We start from the raw sequence: 17,912 nt of genomic DNA on the forward strand, positions 1-17,912 counted from the left end.
CAATCGAGGAAAGACCATTTTTACGCGCTTCAGCACCCGGCAGTCCTGTTTTGTGAGCTTGTGTGGCCTACCACTTGAAGGCTGAGCTGTTGTTGCTCCTAGACGTTTCCACTTCTCAATAACAGCATTTACAGTTGAGCAGGGCAGAAATTTGACGAACTGACTTGTTTGAAAGGTGGCATCCTCTGACGGTGCCACGTTGAAAGTCATTGAGCTCTTCAGTAAGGCCATTCTGCTGCCAATGTTTGTCTATGGAGATTGCATGGCGGTGTGCTCAATTTTATACACCTGTCAGCAACGGGTGTGGCTGAAATAGCCGAATTCACTAATTTGAAGGGTTGTCCATGTTTTTTTGTATTTTATTGTCTATTCTAAGCTTAGTGTTTAGGGTTAGAATTAGGGTAAGGGGTTAGGGAAAATAGGATTTTGAATGGAAATTGATTTTAGGTCCCCACGAGAATAGAAGGACATAACTTGTGTGTGTTTCTCCAGGCCCGGAACGCTGCATGACTTCCGCAGCCATGAGATTGCCGATCAGCTCACACTACTGGATGCAGAACTGTTCTACAAAATTGAGGTACCAGAGAGCCCCTAACTATCTCTGCTTTTCTTCACCTTCGCTGCAGAGAAATTGACATTCTGCTCCAGTGACGGATTTAACTCAATCTCTCCTCTCTCCTTATTTTTTCTATTTTGATAGATTCCTGAGGTGTTGCTTTGGGCCAAGGAGCAGAATGAGGAGAAGAGTCCGAATCTGACTCAGTTCACAGAGCACTTTAACAACATGAGCTATTGGTGAGAGCTGGACCTGAGCCTATACATACAGCCTGTCTATGCATTACCATATAAATCACCTAGCTTTGTAATGACCATTCAACATCTCACAATGGCACATTTTCACTTTCTCACACACACACCATCTCGCTTTCAGTTCAATTCAAAGGGCTTTATTCGCATGGGAAACATACAGTACCAGTCAAAGGTTTGAACACGCCTACTCTTCTAGGGTTTTTCTTTATTTTTAGTATTTTCTACATTGTAGAATAATAGTGAAGACATCAACACAATGAAATAACACACAGAATCATGTAGTAACCAAAAAAGTGTTAAACAAATCAAAATACATTTTAGATTCTTCAAAGTAGCCACCTTTTGCCTTGATGACAGCTTTGCACACGCTTGGCATTCTCTCAACCAGCTTTATGAGGTAGTCACCTGGAATGCACATTTCAATTAACAGTTAATTTATGGAATTTATTTACTTCTTAATGCGTTTGAGACAATCAGTTGTGTTGTGACATGGTAGGGGTTGAATACAAAAGATAGCCCTATTTGGTAAAAGACCAAGTCCATATTATGGCAGGAACAGCTCAAATAAGCAAAGAGAAACGACAGTCCATCATTACTTTAAGACATGAAGGTCAGTCAATCCGGAAAATGTAAAAAAAACGTTAAAAGTTTCTTCTAGTGCATTTGCAAAAACCACCAAGCACTATGATGAAACTAGCTCTCATGAGGACCGCCACAAGGAAAGGAAGACCCAGAGGTACCCCTGCTGCAGAGGATAAGTGCATTAGTTAAGTGCACCTTAGATTGCAGCCCAAATAAATGCTTCACAGTGTTTAAGTAACAGACACATCTCAACATCAACTGTTCAGAGGAGACTGTGGGAATCAGGCCTTCATTGTTGAATTACTGCAAAGAAGCCACTACTAAAGGACACCAATAATAAGAAGAGACTTGCTTGGGCCAAGAAACAAAAGCAATGGAAATTAGACCGGTGGAAATCTGTCCTTTGGTCTGACGAGTCCAAATTTGAGATTTTTGGTTCCAACCGCTGTGTCTTTGTGAGACGCAGAGTAGGTGAACAGATGATGTGTGTGGTTCCCACCGTGAAGCATGGAGGTGGTGGTGTGGGGGTGCTTTGCTGGTGACACTGTCTGTGATTTGTTTAGAATTCAAAGCACACTTAACCAGCATGGCTACCAGAGCATTCTGCAGCGATATGCCATCCCATCTGGTTTGCGCTTAGTGGGACTTTTATTCATTTTCCACAGGACAATGACCCAACACACCTCCAGGTTGTGTAAGGGCCATTTGACCAAGAAGGAGAATGATGGTGCTGCATCAGATGACCTGGCCTCCAAAATCGCCTGACCTCAACCCAATTGAGATGGTTTGGGATGAGTTGCAGATATATGGGAACTCCTTCATAATTCCATATGTGTTATTGCATAGTTTTGATGTCTTCACTATTATTCTACAATATAGAACATATATTTTTTTTTTAAATGAGAATAAAGAAAAATTACGTGTGTCCAAACTTTTGACCTGTACTGTATGTTTGCCAAAGCAAGTGAAATAGATAATAAACATAACTGAAATAAACATTAAAAAATTAACAGTAAACATTACACTCACAAAAGTTTCAAAGGATTAGAGGCATTTCAAATGTCATATGTCTATATGCAGTGTTGTAATGATGTGCAAATAGTTAAAGTACAAAAGGGAAAATAAATAAACAGAAATATAGGTATTTACAATGGTGTTTGTTCTTCACTGGTTGCCCTTTTCTTGTGGCAACAGGTCACAAATCTTGCTGCTGTGATGGCACACTGTGGAATTTCACCCAACAGATGGGAGTTTTATCAAAATGTGATTTGTTTTCAAATTCTTTGGGGGTCTGTTTAATCTGAGGGAAATATATGTCTCTAATATGGTCATACATTTGGCAGGAGGTTAGGAAGTGCAACTCAGTTTCCACCTCATTTTGTGGGCAGTGTGCACATAATCTGTATTCTCTTGATAGCCAGGTCTGCCTATGGTGGCCTTTCTCAAAAGCAAGGCTATGCTCACTGAGTCTTTACATAGTCAAAGCTTTCATTAATTTTGGGTCAGTCACAGTGGTCAGGTATTCTGCCACTGTGTTCTCTCTGTTAAGGGCCAAATAGCATTCCAGTTATCTCTGTTTTTTGGTCAATTCTTTCCAATGTGTCAAGTAATTATCTTTTTGTTTTTGCATGATTTGGTTGGGTCTAATTGTGTTGCTGTTGCTGCTCTGTGGGGTCTGTTTTGTGTTTGTGATCAGAGCCCCAGGACCAGCTTGCTAAGGGGACTCTTCTCCAGGTTAATTTCTCTGTAGGTGATGGCTTTGTTATGGAAGGTTTGGGAATCGCTTCCTTTTAGGTGGTTGTAGAGTTTAACAGTTCTGTTCTGGATTTGGATAATTAGCGGGTATCGGCCTAATTCTGCTCTGCATTATTTGGTGTTTTGCGTTGTACACAATGTTTTTGCAGAATTTTGTATGCAGAGTCTCAATTTGGTGTTTGTCCCATTTTGTGAATTCTTGGTTGGTGAGCGGACCCTAGACCTCACAACCATTACCCTCTAGCGTCGAGCAATCACGTATCCAGGAGCGTAATCATAGCCTCAAACTCATTACCATAACGCAACATTTCCTATTCATGAAAATCGCAAATGAAATGAAATAAATATATTCAAACACAAGCTTAGCCTTTTGTTAACAACACATTTGTGTAAGAGTATTGATATCCTAGCATAGCATTAAGCCTAGCATTCAGCAGGCAACATTTTCACAAAAACCAGAGGTGTTTTTCACATATCTATTCGATAATCTATCAGTGGTGGCAGTTGCCTTCTCATCAGAAGAAAACGAAAAATACTGCAGCTGGAGATTACGCAATAATTGCGACGGAGGACACCAAGCGACCACCTGGTAGATGTAGTCTCTTATGGTCAATCTTCCAATGATATGCCTACAAATACGTCACAATGCTGCAGACACCTTGGGGAAAACGTGGAAAATGTAAGCTGACTCCTAGCTCCTTCACAGCCATATAAGGAGTCATTGCCATGAGGCGGTTTCAAAAAATGCAGCACTTCCTGATTGGATTTTTATCTGGGTTTCGCCTGTAACATCAGTTCTGTGGCACTCACAGACAACATCTGGAAACGTCAGAGTGTTTTCTTTCCAAAGCTGTCAATTATATGCATAGTCGAGCATCTTTTCGTGACAAAATATCTTGTTTAAAACGGGAACGTTTTTCATCCAAAAATTAAAATAGTGCCCCCTATATCCAAGAAGTTAAGGGCAATGAGTTCTGTAACTGATTCCAAGTATTTTCAGCCAGATCCAATTCTCTCACACGCAACACTTTGTTTGTCCTCTAGGGTGCGCTCTCTAATCATTCAGCAGGAGAAAGGCCAGGACCGAGAGAAGCTGCTCCTCAAGTTCATCAAGATCATGAAGGTAACCAATCTCGGCATTTATACAACCACAGCTCTTCCTCTTAACTAGTATATTTAGTTGATGATTAACTCTCTGGACAACTGTTCTTGTCCTGTTTTTCTTTTTCCCATGTAGCACTTACGGAAGTTGAACAATTTCAACTCATACTTGGCAATACTGTCTGCCCTGGACTCGGCCCCCATCCGCAGGCTAGAGTGGCAGAAACAGACCTCGGAGGTGAGTCAGACAGTAGTGGATCAAGTCTGACATAGAGAGATCTAGATATTTATACTTGTGTTTCAATTATTTCTATGGAGTCTCACTTTAATATACTCAGGTATCGTGGTGTGCTATGGGTATAACACATTGTAACGCACTTGTTCTCTCACAGGGATTGGAGGAATACTGTACGTTGATTGACAGCTCGTCGTCTTTCAGAGCGTACCGGGCGGCTCTGGCCGACGTGGAGCCTCCGTGCATCCCATACCTGTAAGTCTGTGTTTCATGTAATGTTCAATGAAAGTGTTTGTGTGTTTTGCCTGTTCTTCCTAGGACTGTTTGTCTATATTTAGCCTAATCTCTCTCTTCCATTTCTCTTCTTCTCTCCTTTTCCAGTGGTTTGATCCTGCAGGACCTGACCTTCGTCCACCTGGGGAACCCGGACCTCATCGACGGGAAGGTCAACTTCTCCAAGCGCTGGCAGCAGTTCAACATCCTGGACAGTATGAGGCGCTTCCAGCAAGTGTGAGTATTTATATTATTTAACCTTTATTTAAGCAGGTAAGTCCCATTGAGACCCATTGATATGAGGGGACAAGTGTGAGTATTTATATTATTTAACCTTTATTTAAGCAGGTAAGTCCCATTGAGACCCATTGATATGAGGGGACAAGTGTGAGTATTTATATTATTTAACCTTTATTTAAGCAGGTAAGTCCCATTGAGACCCATTGATATGAGGGGACAAGTGTGAGTATTTATATTATTTAACCTTTATTTAAGCAGGTAAGTCCCATTGAGACCCATTGATATGAGGGGACAAGTGTGAGTATTTATATTATTTAACCTTTATTTAAGCAGGTAAGTCCCATTGAGACCCATTGATATGAGGGGACAAGTGTGAGTATTTATATTATTTAACCTTTATTTAAGCAGGTAAGTCCCATTGAGACCCATTGATATGAGGGGACAAGTGTGAGTATTTATATTATTTAACCTTTATTTAAGCAGGTAAGTCCCATTGAGACCCATTGATATGAGGGGACAAGTGTGAGTATTTATATTATTTAACCTTTATTTAAGCAGGTAAGTCCCATTGAGACCCATTGATATGAGGGGACAAGTGTGAGTATTTATATTATTTAACCTTTATTTAAGCAGGTAAGTCCCATTGAGACCCATTGATATGAGGGGACAAGTGTGAGTATTTATATTATTTAACCTTTATTTAAGCAGGTAAGTCCCATTGAGACCCATTGATATGAGGGGACAAGTGTGAGTATTTATATTATTTAACCTTTATGTAAGCAGGTAAGTCCCATTGAGACCCATTGATATGAGGGGACAAGTGTGAGTATTTATATTATTTAACCTTTATTTAAGCAGGTAAGTCCCATTGAGACCCATTGATATGAGGGGACAAGTGTGAGTATTTATATTATTTAACCTTTATTTAAGCAGGTAAGTCCCATTGAGACCCATTGATATGAGGGGACAAGTGTGAGTATTTATATTATTTAACCTTTATTTAAGCAGGTAAGTCCCATTGAGACCCATTGATATGAGGGGACAAGTGTGAGTATTTATATTATTTAACCTTTATGTAAGCAGGTAAGTCCCATTGAGACCCATTGATATAAGGGGACAAGTGTGAGTATTTATATTATTTAACCTTTATTTAAGCAGGTAAGTCCCATTGAGACCCATTGATATGAGGGGACAAGTGTGAGTATTTATATTATTTAACCTTTATTTAAGCAGGTAAGTCCCATTGAGACCCATTGATATGAGGGGACAAGTGTGAGTATTTATATTATTTAACCTTTATTTAAGCAGGTAAGTCCCATTGAGACCCATTGATATGAGGGGACAAGTGTGAGTAGAACTGTTGTCCCATGAGAAAAGCATCCACAAAACTCCAAACAGATTGAGAGTGTGGTAACCTCATTTTATGATAGATGAATATGTTATATTTAATGTAATTCAATAAGACTACAATAAGGTAAGCAGTGATCCACAGTGTACATTACAACCTCCATGTTAACCCCCATACAACAGAAGGTTGACCTGTACACTGAGGAACACCTTCCTAATATTGAGTTGCACCCCCCCCCCCCCCCCATCCCTTTTGCCCTCAGAACAGCCTCAATTCGTCGGGGCATGGACTCGACAAGGTGTCAAAAGCATTCCACAGGGATGCTGGCCCATGTTGACTCTAATGCTTCCCACAGTTGTGTCAAGTTGGCTGGATGTCCTTTGGGTGGTGGACCATTCTTGATACACGAGAAACTGTTGAGCGTGAAAAACCCAGCAGCGTAGGAATGGTACACATCCATGGCACACACCTGAATAGCACACATACTCAATCCATGTCTCCATTGTCTCGAGGCTTTAAAATCCTTCTTTAACCTGTCACCTCCCCTTCATCTACACCGACTGATGTGGAGTTAACAAGTGACATTAATATGGGATCATAGCTTTCACCTAGTCAGTCTGTCATGGAAACACATAGGCATCTCTTTGATCAACTTGTTCTGTCTTTCCCACCCACCCCAGGCATTACGAGCTGAAGCGCAACGACGACATAGTCTGCTTCTTCAACGACTTCAGCGACCATCTGGCCGAGGAGGCGTTGTGGGAACTCTCACTGAAGATCAAGCCTCGTAACATCACACGGCGGCGGACGGAGCGCGAGGAGAAGACTTAGGAAGGGGGAGGTTAGCGGTGTGGCCCCCGAGACCACAGCCAGGGCTCGCCGAGGGACCTCCACTGTGCTACAGATGGACACAATCAACTGGACCTCACTAACAGGGGAAGAAAGACTGACTAGGGCTGGACCAGACCAGAGGATATACAGTAGGCTAGTAGGGGGGAAAAGACTGCCATGGTTTACAGTGACTCTGTGCTGCTCTGATACACTGGGAGATTATGGGGAGATTATGATTGGGGTTACATTGGATTCTCTCCACCCAGAACTGCAGTTGGCAGGAGACAAATTCCTAACCAACGGTAGGAGAAAGACTGGTGCCAAGGAGAAGAGGAGAACTTCATATAAGGAGAGGAGGTGGAGATGTTGAACAACGGAAGAGACTGCTCCCTGTCCTCTCCCATTTGAATGTATAAATGTGTGTGTCAGCGAGTGTGTGAGGTGAAAGCTCCTCCTCCTCCCTCACCCTACAGAGTGTGGGCCATCCTGGGGTCAGTCCCTACTGCTCCCTCTCCTGACTTAACTTCCTTGTATCCTTGGAATCCTCAGTATTCTGGACTATATTCTGCCATGAACTCTGTCACAATGCAGACTCGACTGGGCAGGAATGTGGTTTTGGAAATGGTCATTTAAGGGGTTAGGCGAGGTGGAGGACCACAAAGGGACTAAACTTGTAACAAGAGTGTATTATTATTAATATTATGAATCATATATGGTTATGATTTATTATATACAGTGCTCCTTTTGTTCTTAAAAAGGATTGTCTATTAAGAGAAGTGCCATACAAATGTGCACTCAAAAAAGCAAAGCAAAAAACTAAACCCACAAAAAGAGAAGTACTAAAGATGCTGTGATCTATGTCTGACATATTCAATCATCATGTGCCATGTTTGAGTAAGAGAACTGTCAGGCAACCAGGCCTGTGTCCCAGTAAAGGGGGGGTGTGTGTCTGGGTTTGTCAGTCCATTGTGTGCTGTAGTTATTCATTATTCCTTTGGAATAATGGTGTCATCCAACTCATCACACTGTGCTTTCCAACTCCAATAAAACTGCTCTGTTTCTATACATCACCGTCTGCTGAATGGAAGAGGTTTGTCATACTATGCTACTTACTTCCTCGTTATGGGCCAAATCCCAACAAGATCTGCACTCTTTTACATTATCATGCATTGATGTCAATGGGAGGCTTGTTGTGCTCGCACATTAGGGTAAGAAATAACCACAAGCCTCTGATAGTGAACGTATTTTATTTCTTAAATATCATGGTCATTAGGAAAATGCTTTAAAAAAATAAACTCACAAGGCATGAATTTACCATGGCATCAAGGGATGATCCAGCAAATATTTCACAATCCAAACAGCCTACACATTAGAAGGTGATAAATATTGTACTTATCTGATTTCCACATGTTCAGATACAATATAACACATTTTAAGCAGCAAACAAAGCCAAAATCAAAACAGACATTTAAAAAAAAAAAAAGAAGCTTTTTTTCCACCATCTCACTCCTATGTCAGCCGGAGGTAGTCAAACCACTGCAGGCTAAAAATGTACACATGGAAGACGAGTAATTAAAAAAAATCAGTGATATATTAATGAATTATCTTGGATGTATTCTCAAGGCTTCCCTATCCGATTGGATGCTCTGCAGTCTGCAGGTGAGTTACAGGAGCTAGTCCCCCCCCCAGCTCTCCCCATCCCAAACCTAGTCAGTAAAAGCATCAACCCTCAATTCTAAATACATACTACAAAACACACACACATATATAGTAGACAGACTGACAGACAGTAAACACTGATTTTTGTCTCAGTGGGGGCGACTGCTGGGCTCTAGTAGGACCCTCTTCCCTGGGGGGAAGTTGGCCAGGTCCCCCTGCTCCGAGGCGGCCCGCTTGAAGCCCCGGCTGTGCCCGTTGACCGCTCCTCCACGGTGCCACTTACAGAGGTCCCCATTCAAGATGTCCTGGATGTGCTGCACAATGAGGTTGATGGCCACTGCGGAGAGAAAGAAAGGCAGATTAATATGAGTGGGAAGGAAAAGAAGAGAGGGATGGAGATTCTTCATGATACGTGAGCGTTATTATTACCCATGTTGTCAACTCCTCGAGGAATAATGACATCTGCATATTTCTTGGTCTGGAAAAAAACAAACATTATCAATCTCATTTTGGTAGCTAATGCTCTGAAAAGACTGGATTTTGAGCAGAATATACATATATATATATACATACAGTACCAGTCAAAAGTTTGGACACACCTACTCATTCAAGGGTTTTTCTTTATTTTTTACATTGTAGAATAATAGTGAAGACATTAAAACTATGGAATCAATCATGTAGTAACCAAAAACGTTAAACAAATCCAAATATATGATATATTTTAGATTCTTCAAAGTAGCCAACCTTTGCCTTGACAGCTTTGCGCACACTTGTAATTGAGTCACATTTAAACGTCTCACTGACGTAAATCAGCTGACTGAATATGTGTTATGTGTCATATTGTGTCCATAATTGGGCCTATTAATAATGAATTAGTGTCCATTATCTGTTTGTATATTGTAAGTGTGGCAGCGCTGGACATTTACAGGCAGGCAGAACTCCTCGAAGGCTGGCTTAACGAACGTGGTGTACTGGGTGAGGATCTGCTCCAGGTCTCTGCCTCTCTTCATATCCCGCAGAACTGCAGGTAAAGTCCACAACAAGCAGATCAGGACCAAGACGTGACAAATATGTATATCCAAGACGCTAGAGTGAAGTATGGGTATGGAAGTGCATATGACAATCTATAGATGGTACATCCTCTTAATTTGTGTGTCAGTAGTACCTCTGCGAGACAGTCTGACATCAGAGTCTGTGTCCACAAAGAGCTTCATGTGAAACATATCCCTCACTTCCTGAGAGTAGAAAACCAGGATCCCTTCAAACAGCACCACGTCAGCCGGGTACACTGTTATCCTGTCCTGCAGCCTGGAACACACACATAAACTAAACACATTTAGTACACACAAAGACACAATCTATACACAGACAAACTTTCATGATTGGTATGTTTACTGAACAAAAATATAAACGCAACATGCAAAAATTTGCTAAATTCATTAGGCCCTAATATATGGATTTCACATGACTGGGAATACAGATATTCAGCCATTGGTCACATATACCTTCAATTAAAAGGTAGGTGTGACCACCATACACCTCAAGAAGTGTGAAGTTGCTGGATATTGGCGGGAACTGGAACATGTTATCGGTCCAGAGCATCCCAAACATGCTCAATGGGTGACTGGTGTCTGAAGAGTATAAGAAGAATGGAAGAACTGGGACATTTTCAGTTTCCATGAACTGTGTACAGTTCCTTGCAACATGGGGCCATGCATTATCATACTGAAACGTGAGGTGATTGCGGCAGTGGGCTCAACAATGGGCCTCAGGATCTCGTCACGGTATCTCTGTGCATTCAAATTGCAGTCGATAAAATGCAATTGTGTTCGTTGTCCGTAGCTTATGGCTGCCCATAGCATAACCCCACCCCCACCATGGGGCATTCTATTCACAACGTTGACAATAGTAAACCGCTCGCCCACACGACGCCATACACGTGGTCTGCATTTGTTAGGGTTAGGCCGGATGGACATACTACCAAATTCTCTAAAACAATGTTGGAGGCAGCTTATGGTAGAGAAATTAACATTCAATTCTGGGAACAGATGTATTGTATTACTGTTGATGATATCTGGAAATGTGCATGTACACCCTGGCCCATCTATAGCTGCTAGCCCCAATTCTGACTTGTGCTCTGATATCTGCCTCACTGATTTCTGCTCCCGTAAAAGCCTGGGTTTTCTGCATGTTAACACTAGAAGCTTATTATCTCAAATGGATCAATTGAAAGTGTAGGTCCACAGCTCCAATCCAGATGTGTTGCTCATTACTGAGATGCAAGACAGATCTTCCAAAGGTGGTGGAGTGTCAATCTTTACCAAGGATCACCTTCAGTGCTCGGTTGTCTCCACCTAGTCTGTCCCCAAACCATTTGATTAGCTGGTTTTAAGCATTAAACTTTCAAATAGCTCTTTGTTGACTGCTGCTGGGTGCTGTCGTCCTCCATCAGCACCGGCCTGTACCCTACCTGCCCTAAACTCTTTCCTGGCCCCTTACACCAAGTCTGAATTTGTCCTGCTAGGTAAACTAAACTGGGACTTGCTTAAACCACCTGCCCAAGTCCTAAAGCAATGGGACTCCCTAAATCTTTCTCAGATTATTACCGCACCATCCCACAAGGTATGACTCCAAACACCCAGGAAAGGCTACTCTTCTTGCTGTTATCCTAACAAATAATCCTGATATAGGTATCAGTGTGGTGTTTTCTGTAATGACCTTAGTGATCACTGTTTTACAGGCTGTGTTCGTAATGGCTGCTCAGTGAAACGACCTGTCCTGATTTGTCATAGACGCTTGATAAAAAACTTTAATGAGCAAGCATTCCTTCATGAACTGACCTCTGTAAAATGGTATAGAATCAGCTTGTCGAAGACGCTTGGACATTCTTTATTGATATTTTGAGTGATATTGTTAAACACGCCCCCATAAAGAAAATGAGAATTAAAAACAGGTTCAGCCCCTGGTTCGACCGTGATCTTGCAGAGTTACTCCACCTCAACAATTACATTTGGCGAAAGGCTTGGCACACGCATACTCAGGCTGACTGGCTCTTGTTCAAGCAAATGAGAAATAAGTGTACTCGGGCTATCTGGAAGGCCAAAGTTAGTTACTTTAAGAAGCAGTTCTCTCTCTGTGGGTCTAACCCCAAGGAGTTCTGGAGAATAGACCCTCCTCCTCACAGCTGCCCATGTCCCTTAAAGTTGATGATGTGGTTGTTACCGACAAGAAGCAAATGGCTGAGCTCTTCAATCACCACTTCATTAAGACAGGATTCCTATTTGACTCAGCCATGCATCCTTGCCCGCCCAAAATTTCCTCATCTCCCACCCCTTCTAATGCGACTATCCCCGACGCTTCTCCCTATTTTTCCCCTGCCCCGCTACAAAGTTTCTCCCTGCAGGCAGTCACTGAGTCCGAAGTGCTAGAGGAGCTCCTGAAACTTGACCCCAAAAAAACATCTGGGTCAGAGGGTTTAGACCCTTTCTTCTTTAAGGTTGCAGCCCCTATCATCGCCAAGCCTATCTCCGATCTTTTTAACCTCTCTCCTTTCTGGGGAGGTTCCCATTGCTTGGAAGGCAGCCACAGTTCGTCCTTTATTTAAAAGGGGAGATCAAGTTGATCCTAACTGTTTTAGGCCTATTTCTATTTTGCCCTGTTTATCAAAAGTGTTTGAAAAACTTGTAAATAATCCACTGACTGGCTTTCTTGATGTCTACAGTATTCTCTCTGGTATGCAATCTGGTTTCCGCTCAGGTATGGATGTGTCACTGAAACCTTAAAGATCTTCAACGATGTCATCATTGCCCTTGATTATAAGCAATGTTGTGTTGCTATTTTTATTGACTTGGCCAAAGCTTTTGATACAGTAGACCATTCCATTATTGTGGGCCGGCTAAGGAGTAATGGTGTCTCTGAGGGGTCTTTGGCCTGGTTTGCTAACTACCTCAAAGAAGGTAGGAAGTATAAAGTCAGGGGATCTGCCTTGGGGAGTACTCCAAGGCTCAATCTTAAGCACCACGCTCTTCTCAATTTACATCAACAACAGCTCAGGCAGTAGGAAGCTCTGAGCCAGAAATTGCAGTTTTTCTAGGTGGCTCCCATTTTGGCTGTAGTGTTTCCAAGCGCGTGAATGAGAGCGCGTTCTTCTGTATTTTTCTCCGTTAACCTGTTGGTACTAGGGGGCAGTATTTTCATTTTTGGAAAAATAACGTTCCCAAATTAAACGGGATATTTTGTCAGGACAAGACACTAGAATATGCATATAATTGACAGCTTAGGATAAAAAACACTCTAAAGTTTCCAAAACTGTAAAAATATTGTCTGTGGGTATAACAGAACTGATGTTACAGGCGAAAGCCTGAGAAAAATCCAATCCCGAAGTGACTCATCTTTTGAAAGCCCTGCGTTCCGATGCGTCCCTATTGAGCTGTGAATGCCCTATCAACCAGATTACGCTTTCTACGTATTCCCCAAGGTGTCTACAGCATTGTGACGTAGTTTTACGTTGAAGAATACCCGTAGGCGGCTTTATTGCGCAAGTGGTCACCTGATGCTCCCAGAGAAATTCTCCCGTAAAATACAGAGGTAGCCATTATTCCAATCGCTTCTACTGAGAAACCAATTGTCCCGGTTGATCTATTATCTAATAGATATTTGAAAAACACCTTGAGGATTGATTATAAACAACGTTTGCTATGTTTCTGTTGATATTATGGAGCTAATTTGGAATATTTTTCGGCGTTGTCGTGACCGCAATTTCCAGTCGATTTCTCAGCCAAACGTGAAGAACAAACAGAGCTATTTCGCCTACAAAAATAATATTTTGGGAAAAAATGAACTTTGGCTATCTACCTGGGAGTCTCGTGAGTGAAAACATCCGAAGTTCATCAAAGGTAAACAATTTAATTTGATTGCTTTTCTGATTTTCGTGACAAGGTTGCCTGCTGCTAGCAAGGCATAATGCTATGCTAGGCTATCGATAAACTTACACAAATGCTTGTCTAGCGTTGGCTGTAAAGCATATTTTGAAAATCTGAGATAACAGGGTGATTAACAAAAGGCTAAACTGTGTTCCAATATATTTCACTTGTGATTTTCATGAATAGGAATATTTTCTAGGAAGATTTATGTCCGTTGCGTTATGCTAATTAGTATCAGATGATGACAACGGTCCACGGGATGGGGTGTCACTAGAGGTTAAAGACAATAACGATTCTCCATCTTAAATTTGATTGTTTATTTACGTATTAGGGTACGTAAATGTTCTGGCCCAGCAACTCCATGATTTTTGCACATACTGTTGACTAAAAATAAGAAACATAATTTCAGTTTGTTGATAAGGTTGGGGCATAGCCATAGCAGAGTGAAGTAACTGGCACATTTCAAAATTGTCAGACAGACAGAAAACAAGACAATAATTTAATAGATGGCTTGGTGTCAAGTGACATCCTGATGTGTCTGTTTTCAGTGTTTAGCACACTATTCCCTAAGGTTTGATTATAAACGTTGTTTGACTTGTTTGGAAAAGTTTATTAGTAATGTTTGGGATTCATTTTGTATGCATTTTGATGGAGGGAAACTGGGTGGATTATTGACTGAAGCGAGCCAGCTAAACTGAGTTTTTATGGATATAAGGACATTATCGAACAAAAAGGACCATTTGTGATGTAACTGGGAGTGCCAACAGAAGAATATCATCAAAGGTAAGGCATTTATTATATCGCTGTGTCACAGATGCCTGGTGGAAGTATGTTTTTCATGGTTTTGTATGCGGGGCGCTGTCCTCAGATAATCACATGGTGTGCTTTTGCCGTAAAGCCTTGTTGTTCTCATGTGTTGCTGCCTTGCTATGTTGTCATCTTAGGTCTTTCTCTCTCTTAGGTCTCTCTCTCTGTAATGTTGTGTTGTCTCTCTTGTTGTGATGTGTGTTTTGTCCTATATTTATATGTTATTTATTTATTTTTAATCCCAGCCCCTGTTACAGCAAGAGGTATTTTGCCTTTTGGTAGGCTGTCATTGTAAATAAGAATTTGTTCTTAACTGACTTGCCTAGCTAAATAAAGGTTAAATAAATACAAAAAAACAGCTCTGGTGGACATTCCTGCATTCAGCATGCCAATTGCATGCTCCCTCAACTTGAGACATCTGTGGCATTTTGTTGTGTGACAAAACTGCACATTTTAGAGTGCCCTTGTGTAATGATCATGCTGATTAATCAGCTTCTTGATATGCCACACCTGTCAAGTGGATTCTTTATCTTGACAAAGGATAAATGCTCACTAACAGGGATGTAAAACCAATTTGTGCACAACATTTTAGAAAAATAAGCTTGATGTGCGTATTCATTTTTTAAATTAATTTTTTCTGCTCATGAAACATGGGACCAACACTTTACATGTTGCATTTATATTTTTGTTCGGTGTGTTTGCAGATGAGCTGGGTTAGAGACATCTTAGGTCAAAGGTCATGTCTTAGTTCAAGAGTCAACAATCTGAGGTCTGGAATGTGTAGGGTGGGCCTTTTTACCCGGTCTGTCTGAATTCAAAAAGGGCATTTCCAACTGAAATGGTATGTTTCCGTATGGAATGTTTACCTCACCTCGAATGCGTGACAAAGTCATATGTCGGCACCTCCACCACTGTCCCCTCCACAATATGCTTCAGGGTTTGGTACATCAACTCGTTGTCGAAAGCATCTGTAATAAACATTTCAACGTTATTCACTTTTTCCACCCAGATATGCATTTCTTTTTATGTTTATAATAATGATTACTTAAGTTAACCTACAGTTTTCACATTGTAGCTATTAGTTAGAAGAACATTTGCCATTGCTTGATGTAAATGCATGAATTAATTGAATGAATGTAATCTAGTGAGTGATAAGTGCCTGAGAGTGTATGTTAATTACAACAATTATACTTATGTTATTACAATATCCATACTACAGGCCTGTAGTACCTGGGTGGTCAAAATTGTACTGGCCCTTGAGTGCCCTGGCCTTCTGGTCAGGTGTCAAGACTTTGTAGAAGCTGTCTTGGCTGATGATGGCCACTTGCCTCTGACGATGGTCCACCTTATTCTGGCCCAGCAACTCCATGATTTTTGCACATACTGTTGACTAAAAATAAGAAACATAATTTCAGTTTGTTGATAAAGTTGGGGCATAGCCATAGCAGAGTGAAGTAGCTGGCACATTTCAAAATTGTCAGACAGAAAACAAGACAATAATTTAATAGATGGCTTGGTGTCAAGTGACATCCTGATGTGTCTGCTTTCAGTGTTTTGCTTTCAGTTCATAGGAAAAACGAAAACTAGCTAACGCTAGCTAGCTACTTTACTGATTGTTGAATCGACCTAGCTAGCTACCCAGACAGCTAGCTAGATAGCTATTATTATGTAGCTAGTTAACGTTACCTACCTTGCCACTGGCAGTTCCTCCGCTAACACCGATCAGAAACGGACGGTGCCTTGGCCGCTCCATCTCAAGCGGTCTGGCAGCAGTCATGTCGGGTCAATTGTCGAAAAACAGCACGCTTTTGTTGCTAGTCAGCTGCCTTCCAAAACAATAATCTGTTCCCGTTCATATTTGTAAATACGCGAGAACACGGCCAAGCACTTCCTGGGGCAAAACTAATGTTTGTAAAAACGTCAAAATAAGAGTCCTCATTTGAAACTCTTTAAATGTGTTTACTCTGTAATGTTGCCATTCAATTGGCCACCATTCAGCTGTTATAATCATGTTATATTGCTTAGGTCTACTGGTTATCTTGAGGGGGTGGGGGCGGACCGACGTTCCAAGGATCCCAGATAGCAAGGACAAAATACACACAGGAGACCACCAGGAGGAGCCCAATATACTTTTCATAGAAACAATCATAAACTGCATCAAATGCCATGCTTATGTGGAGGGATGCACAATGATGATTAACAACCACTCAACAGTTGTTCCAGTGTTCGTTTTCTACATGTAGGCTATTTTAGACTCAAATGTCTAAGGGGGCGGGGGGGAACTGCACACAGCACAGTATCTACTAAAATTCCAAATTCAGGCAAAGTTTGTGCTTTCAAAACAACTGGGACCTCTTAAAAAAATATATGGGGTCAAATCATGACCTCTTCAGGTAGGAAAGTTAGGGCTTGTTTTTTCACAGTTTTCTTGAATGCACTGACATTTCCAAGTTCCCAGTTGTTTTGAATGCACCAGGTGTCCCCCATATGACCTCACAATTATGACACAGCCTGGATTTGAACCAGGGTGTCTGTAGTGACGCCTCGCACTGAGACCGCTTGCCTTAGACCGCTGTGCCACTCAGGAGCCCTAATAGGTACCCAATTAGGTGCCTTGATTTTTTTCTAATGAATACATGTTTCTTTCTAATTGCAGTTGTCCCAGAATTTCTATAGACATTTCTTAATTTCCACTTGGAAAAAACGATTTAATATCGGGGCTAAATTGATTGTGTGGACAAACTATAGGAATATACTTGTGAGAAGCTTAGGCTATTAGCCTACCTCAAAACACAAGATAGACCTACAAAGATATCCTGGTAGACTGAATGGTCGATGTTTTTTTTTTTAAAGTGCCTATTCACATAGATAGCCTACTCTTTACAGGTACCCCACTAGTAAATAGCCTGTAGGGGAAGAGGTCTGAAGTGATTTTTACATAGTTCTAGAATGCATCCCAAATGGCACACTATTCCCCATAATGTGCACTACTTTTGACCAAAGCCCAATCGACCCGGGTCAAAAGTAGTACATAATGTAGGGAATAGGGTGCCATTTTAGGACATTCCCAGACTGTATCTTGGACTATCAGAAAACACAAATTCAATATGTACAGTATCATTGACAGTATCTGTGCAGTTATACACATTGTTACAGTGTGGTTTGTATTATTTTGATGAGATATATTGTATTTCAAGCATAGAAGTGGGTTAATTGGTTAAAGGAAAACTACACCCCAAAACTATCTTTTGGTATCTGTTTCATTAGTCCACTGTTGATATAGTCCCAAAATGTTTTGCACATCAGCAATCGAGTTTTCAAGATGTTTAACTTTCAAAACACAGAACTG

The 17,912-nt window shown here is 41.3% G+C and overlaps 2 protein-coding genes across 6 annotated transcripts in view; one reads left to right on the forward strand and one right to left on the reverse strand.

Annotated features, from left to right (window-relative positions):
• Positions 1-8,240, forward strand: part of LOC110509502 (rap guanine nucleotide exchange factor 1) — a 97,960-nt gene extending 89,720 nt beyond the window's left edge. For all 5 annotated transcript variants that reach the window (XM_090227293.1, XM_090227295.1, XM_021590400.3 and 2 more), the window contains 7 exons: positions 493-577; positions 701-795; positions 4,192-4,270; positions 4,385-4,486; positions 4,641-4,738; positions 4,865-4,993; positions 7,025-8,240. In XM_090227293.1, coding sequence (XP_090083419.1) covers positions 493-577; positions 701-795; positions 4,192-4,270; positions 4,385-4,486; positions 4,641-4,738; positions 4,865-4,993; positions 7,025-7,175 — 739 coding nt within the window. In that variant the 3' untranslated portion in view covers positions 7,176-8,240. The remainder of the gene's footprint in view (positions 1-492; positions 578-700; positions 796-4,191; positions 4,271-4,384; positions 4,487-4,640; positions 4,739-4,864; positions 4,994-7,024) is intronic.
• A 165-nt stretch (positions 8,241-8,405) lies between these two features.
• Positions 8,406-16,633, reverse strand: LOC110509503 (uridine-cytidine kinase 1). Its single transcript, XM_021590403.3, has 7 exons — positions 16,254-16,633; positions 15,794-15,953; positions 15,435-15,531; positions 10,000-10,142; positions 9,761-9,855; positions 9,264-9,312; positions 8,406-9,171 (listed from the first exon to the last, which is right to left on the reverse strand). The coding sequence occupies exons 1-7, from the start codon at positions 16,338-16,340 to the stop codon at positions 8,984-8,986; spliced, it is 819 nt and encodes a 272-aa protein (XP_021446078.1). The 5' UTR covers positions 16,341-16,633; the 3' UTR covers positions 8,406-8,983.
• Between the last annotated feature and the right edge of the window lie 1,279 nt (positions 16,634-17,912).

This window comes from Oncorhynchus mykiss, chromosome 29, assembly GCF_057628025.1.
Source record: "Oncorhynchus mykiss isolate SJ-2025 chromosome 29, ASM5762802v1, whole genome shotgun sequence".
Classification (NCBI taxonomy): domain Eukaryota; kingdom Metazoa; phylum Chordata; class Actinopteri; order Salmoniformes; family Salmonidae; genus Oncorhynchus; species Oncorhynchus mykiss.

Excerpts from the sequence above, each read along its gene's own strand:
- LOC110509503 (XM_021590403.3), bottom strand. The coding sequence starts at position 16,340 with ATGACTGCTGCCAGACCGCTTGAGATGGAGCGGCCAAGGCACCGTCCG. Across the intron at positions 15,532-15,793 it reads GTACAATTTTGACCACCCAG|ATGCTTTCGACAACGAGTTG; the intron begins GTACTACAGGCC and ends TGTTTATTACAG. Across the intron at positions 9,172-9,263 it reads TCGAGGAGTTGACAACATGG|TGGCCATCAACCTCATTGTG; the intron begins GTAATAATAACG and ends TTCTCTCCGCAG.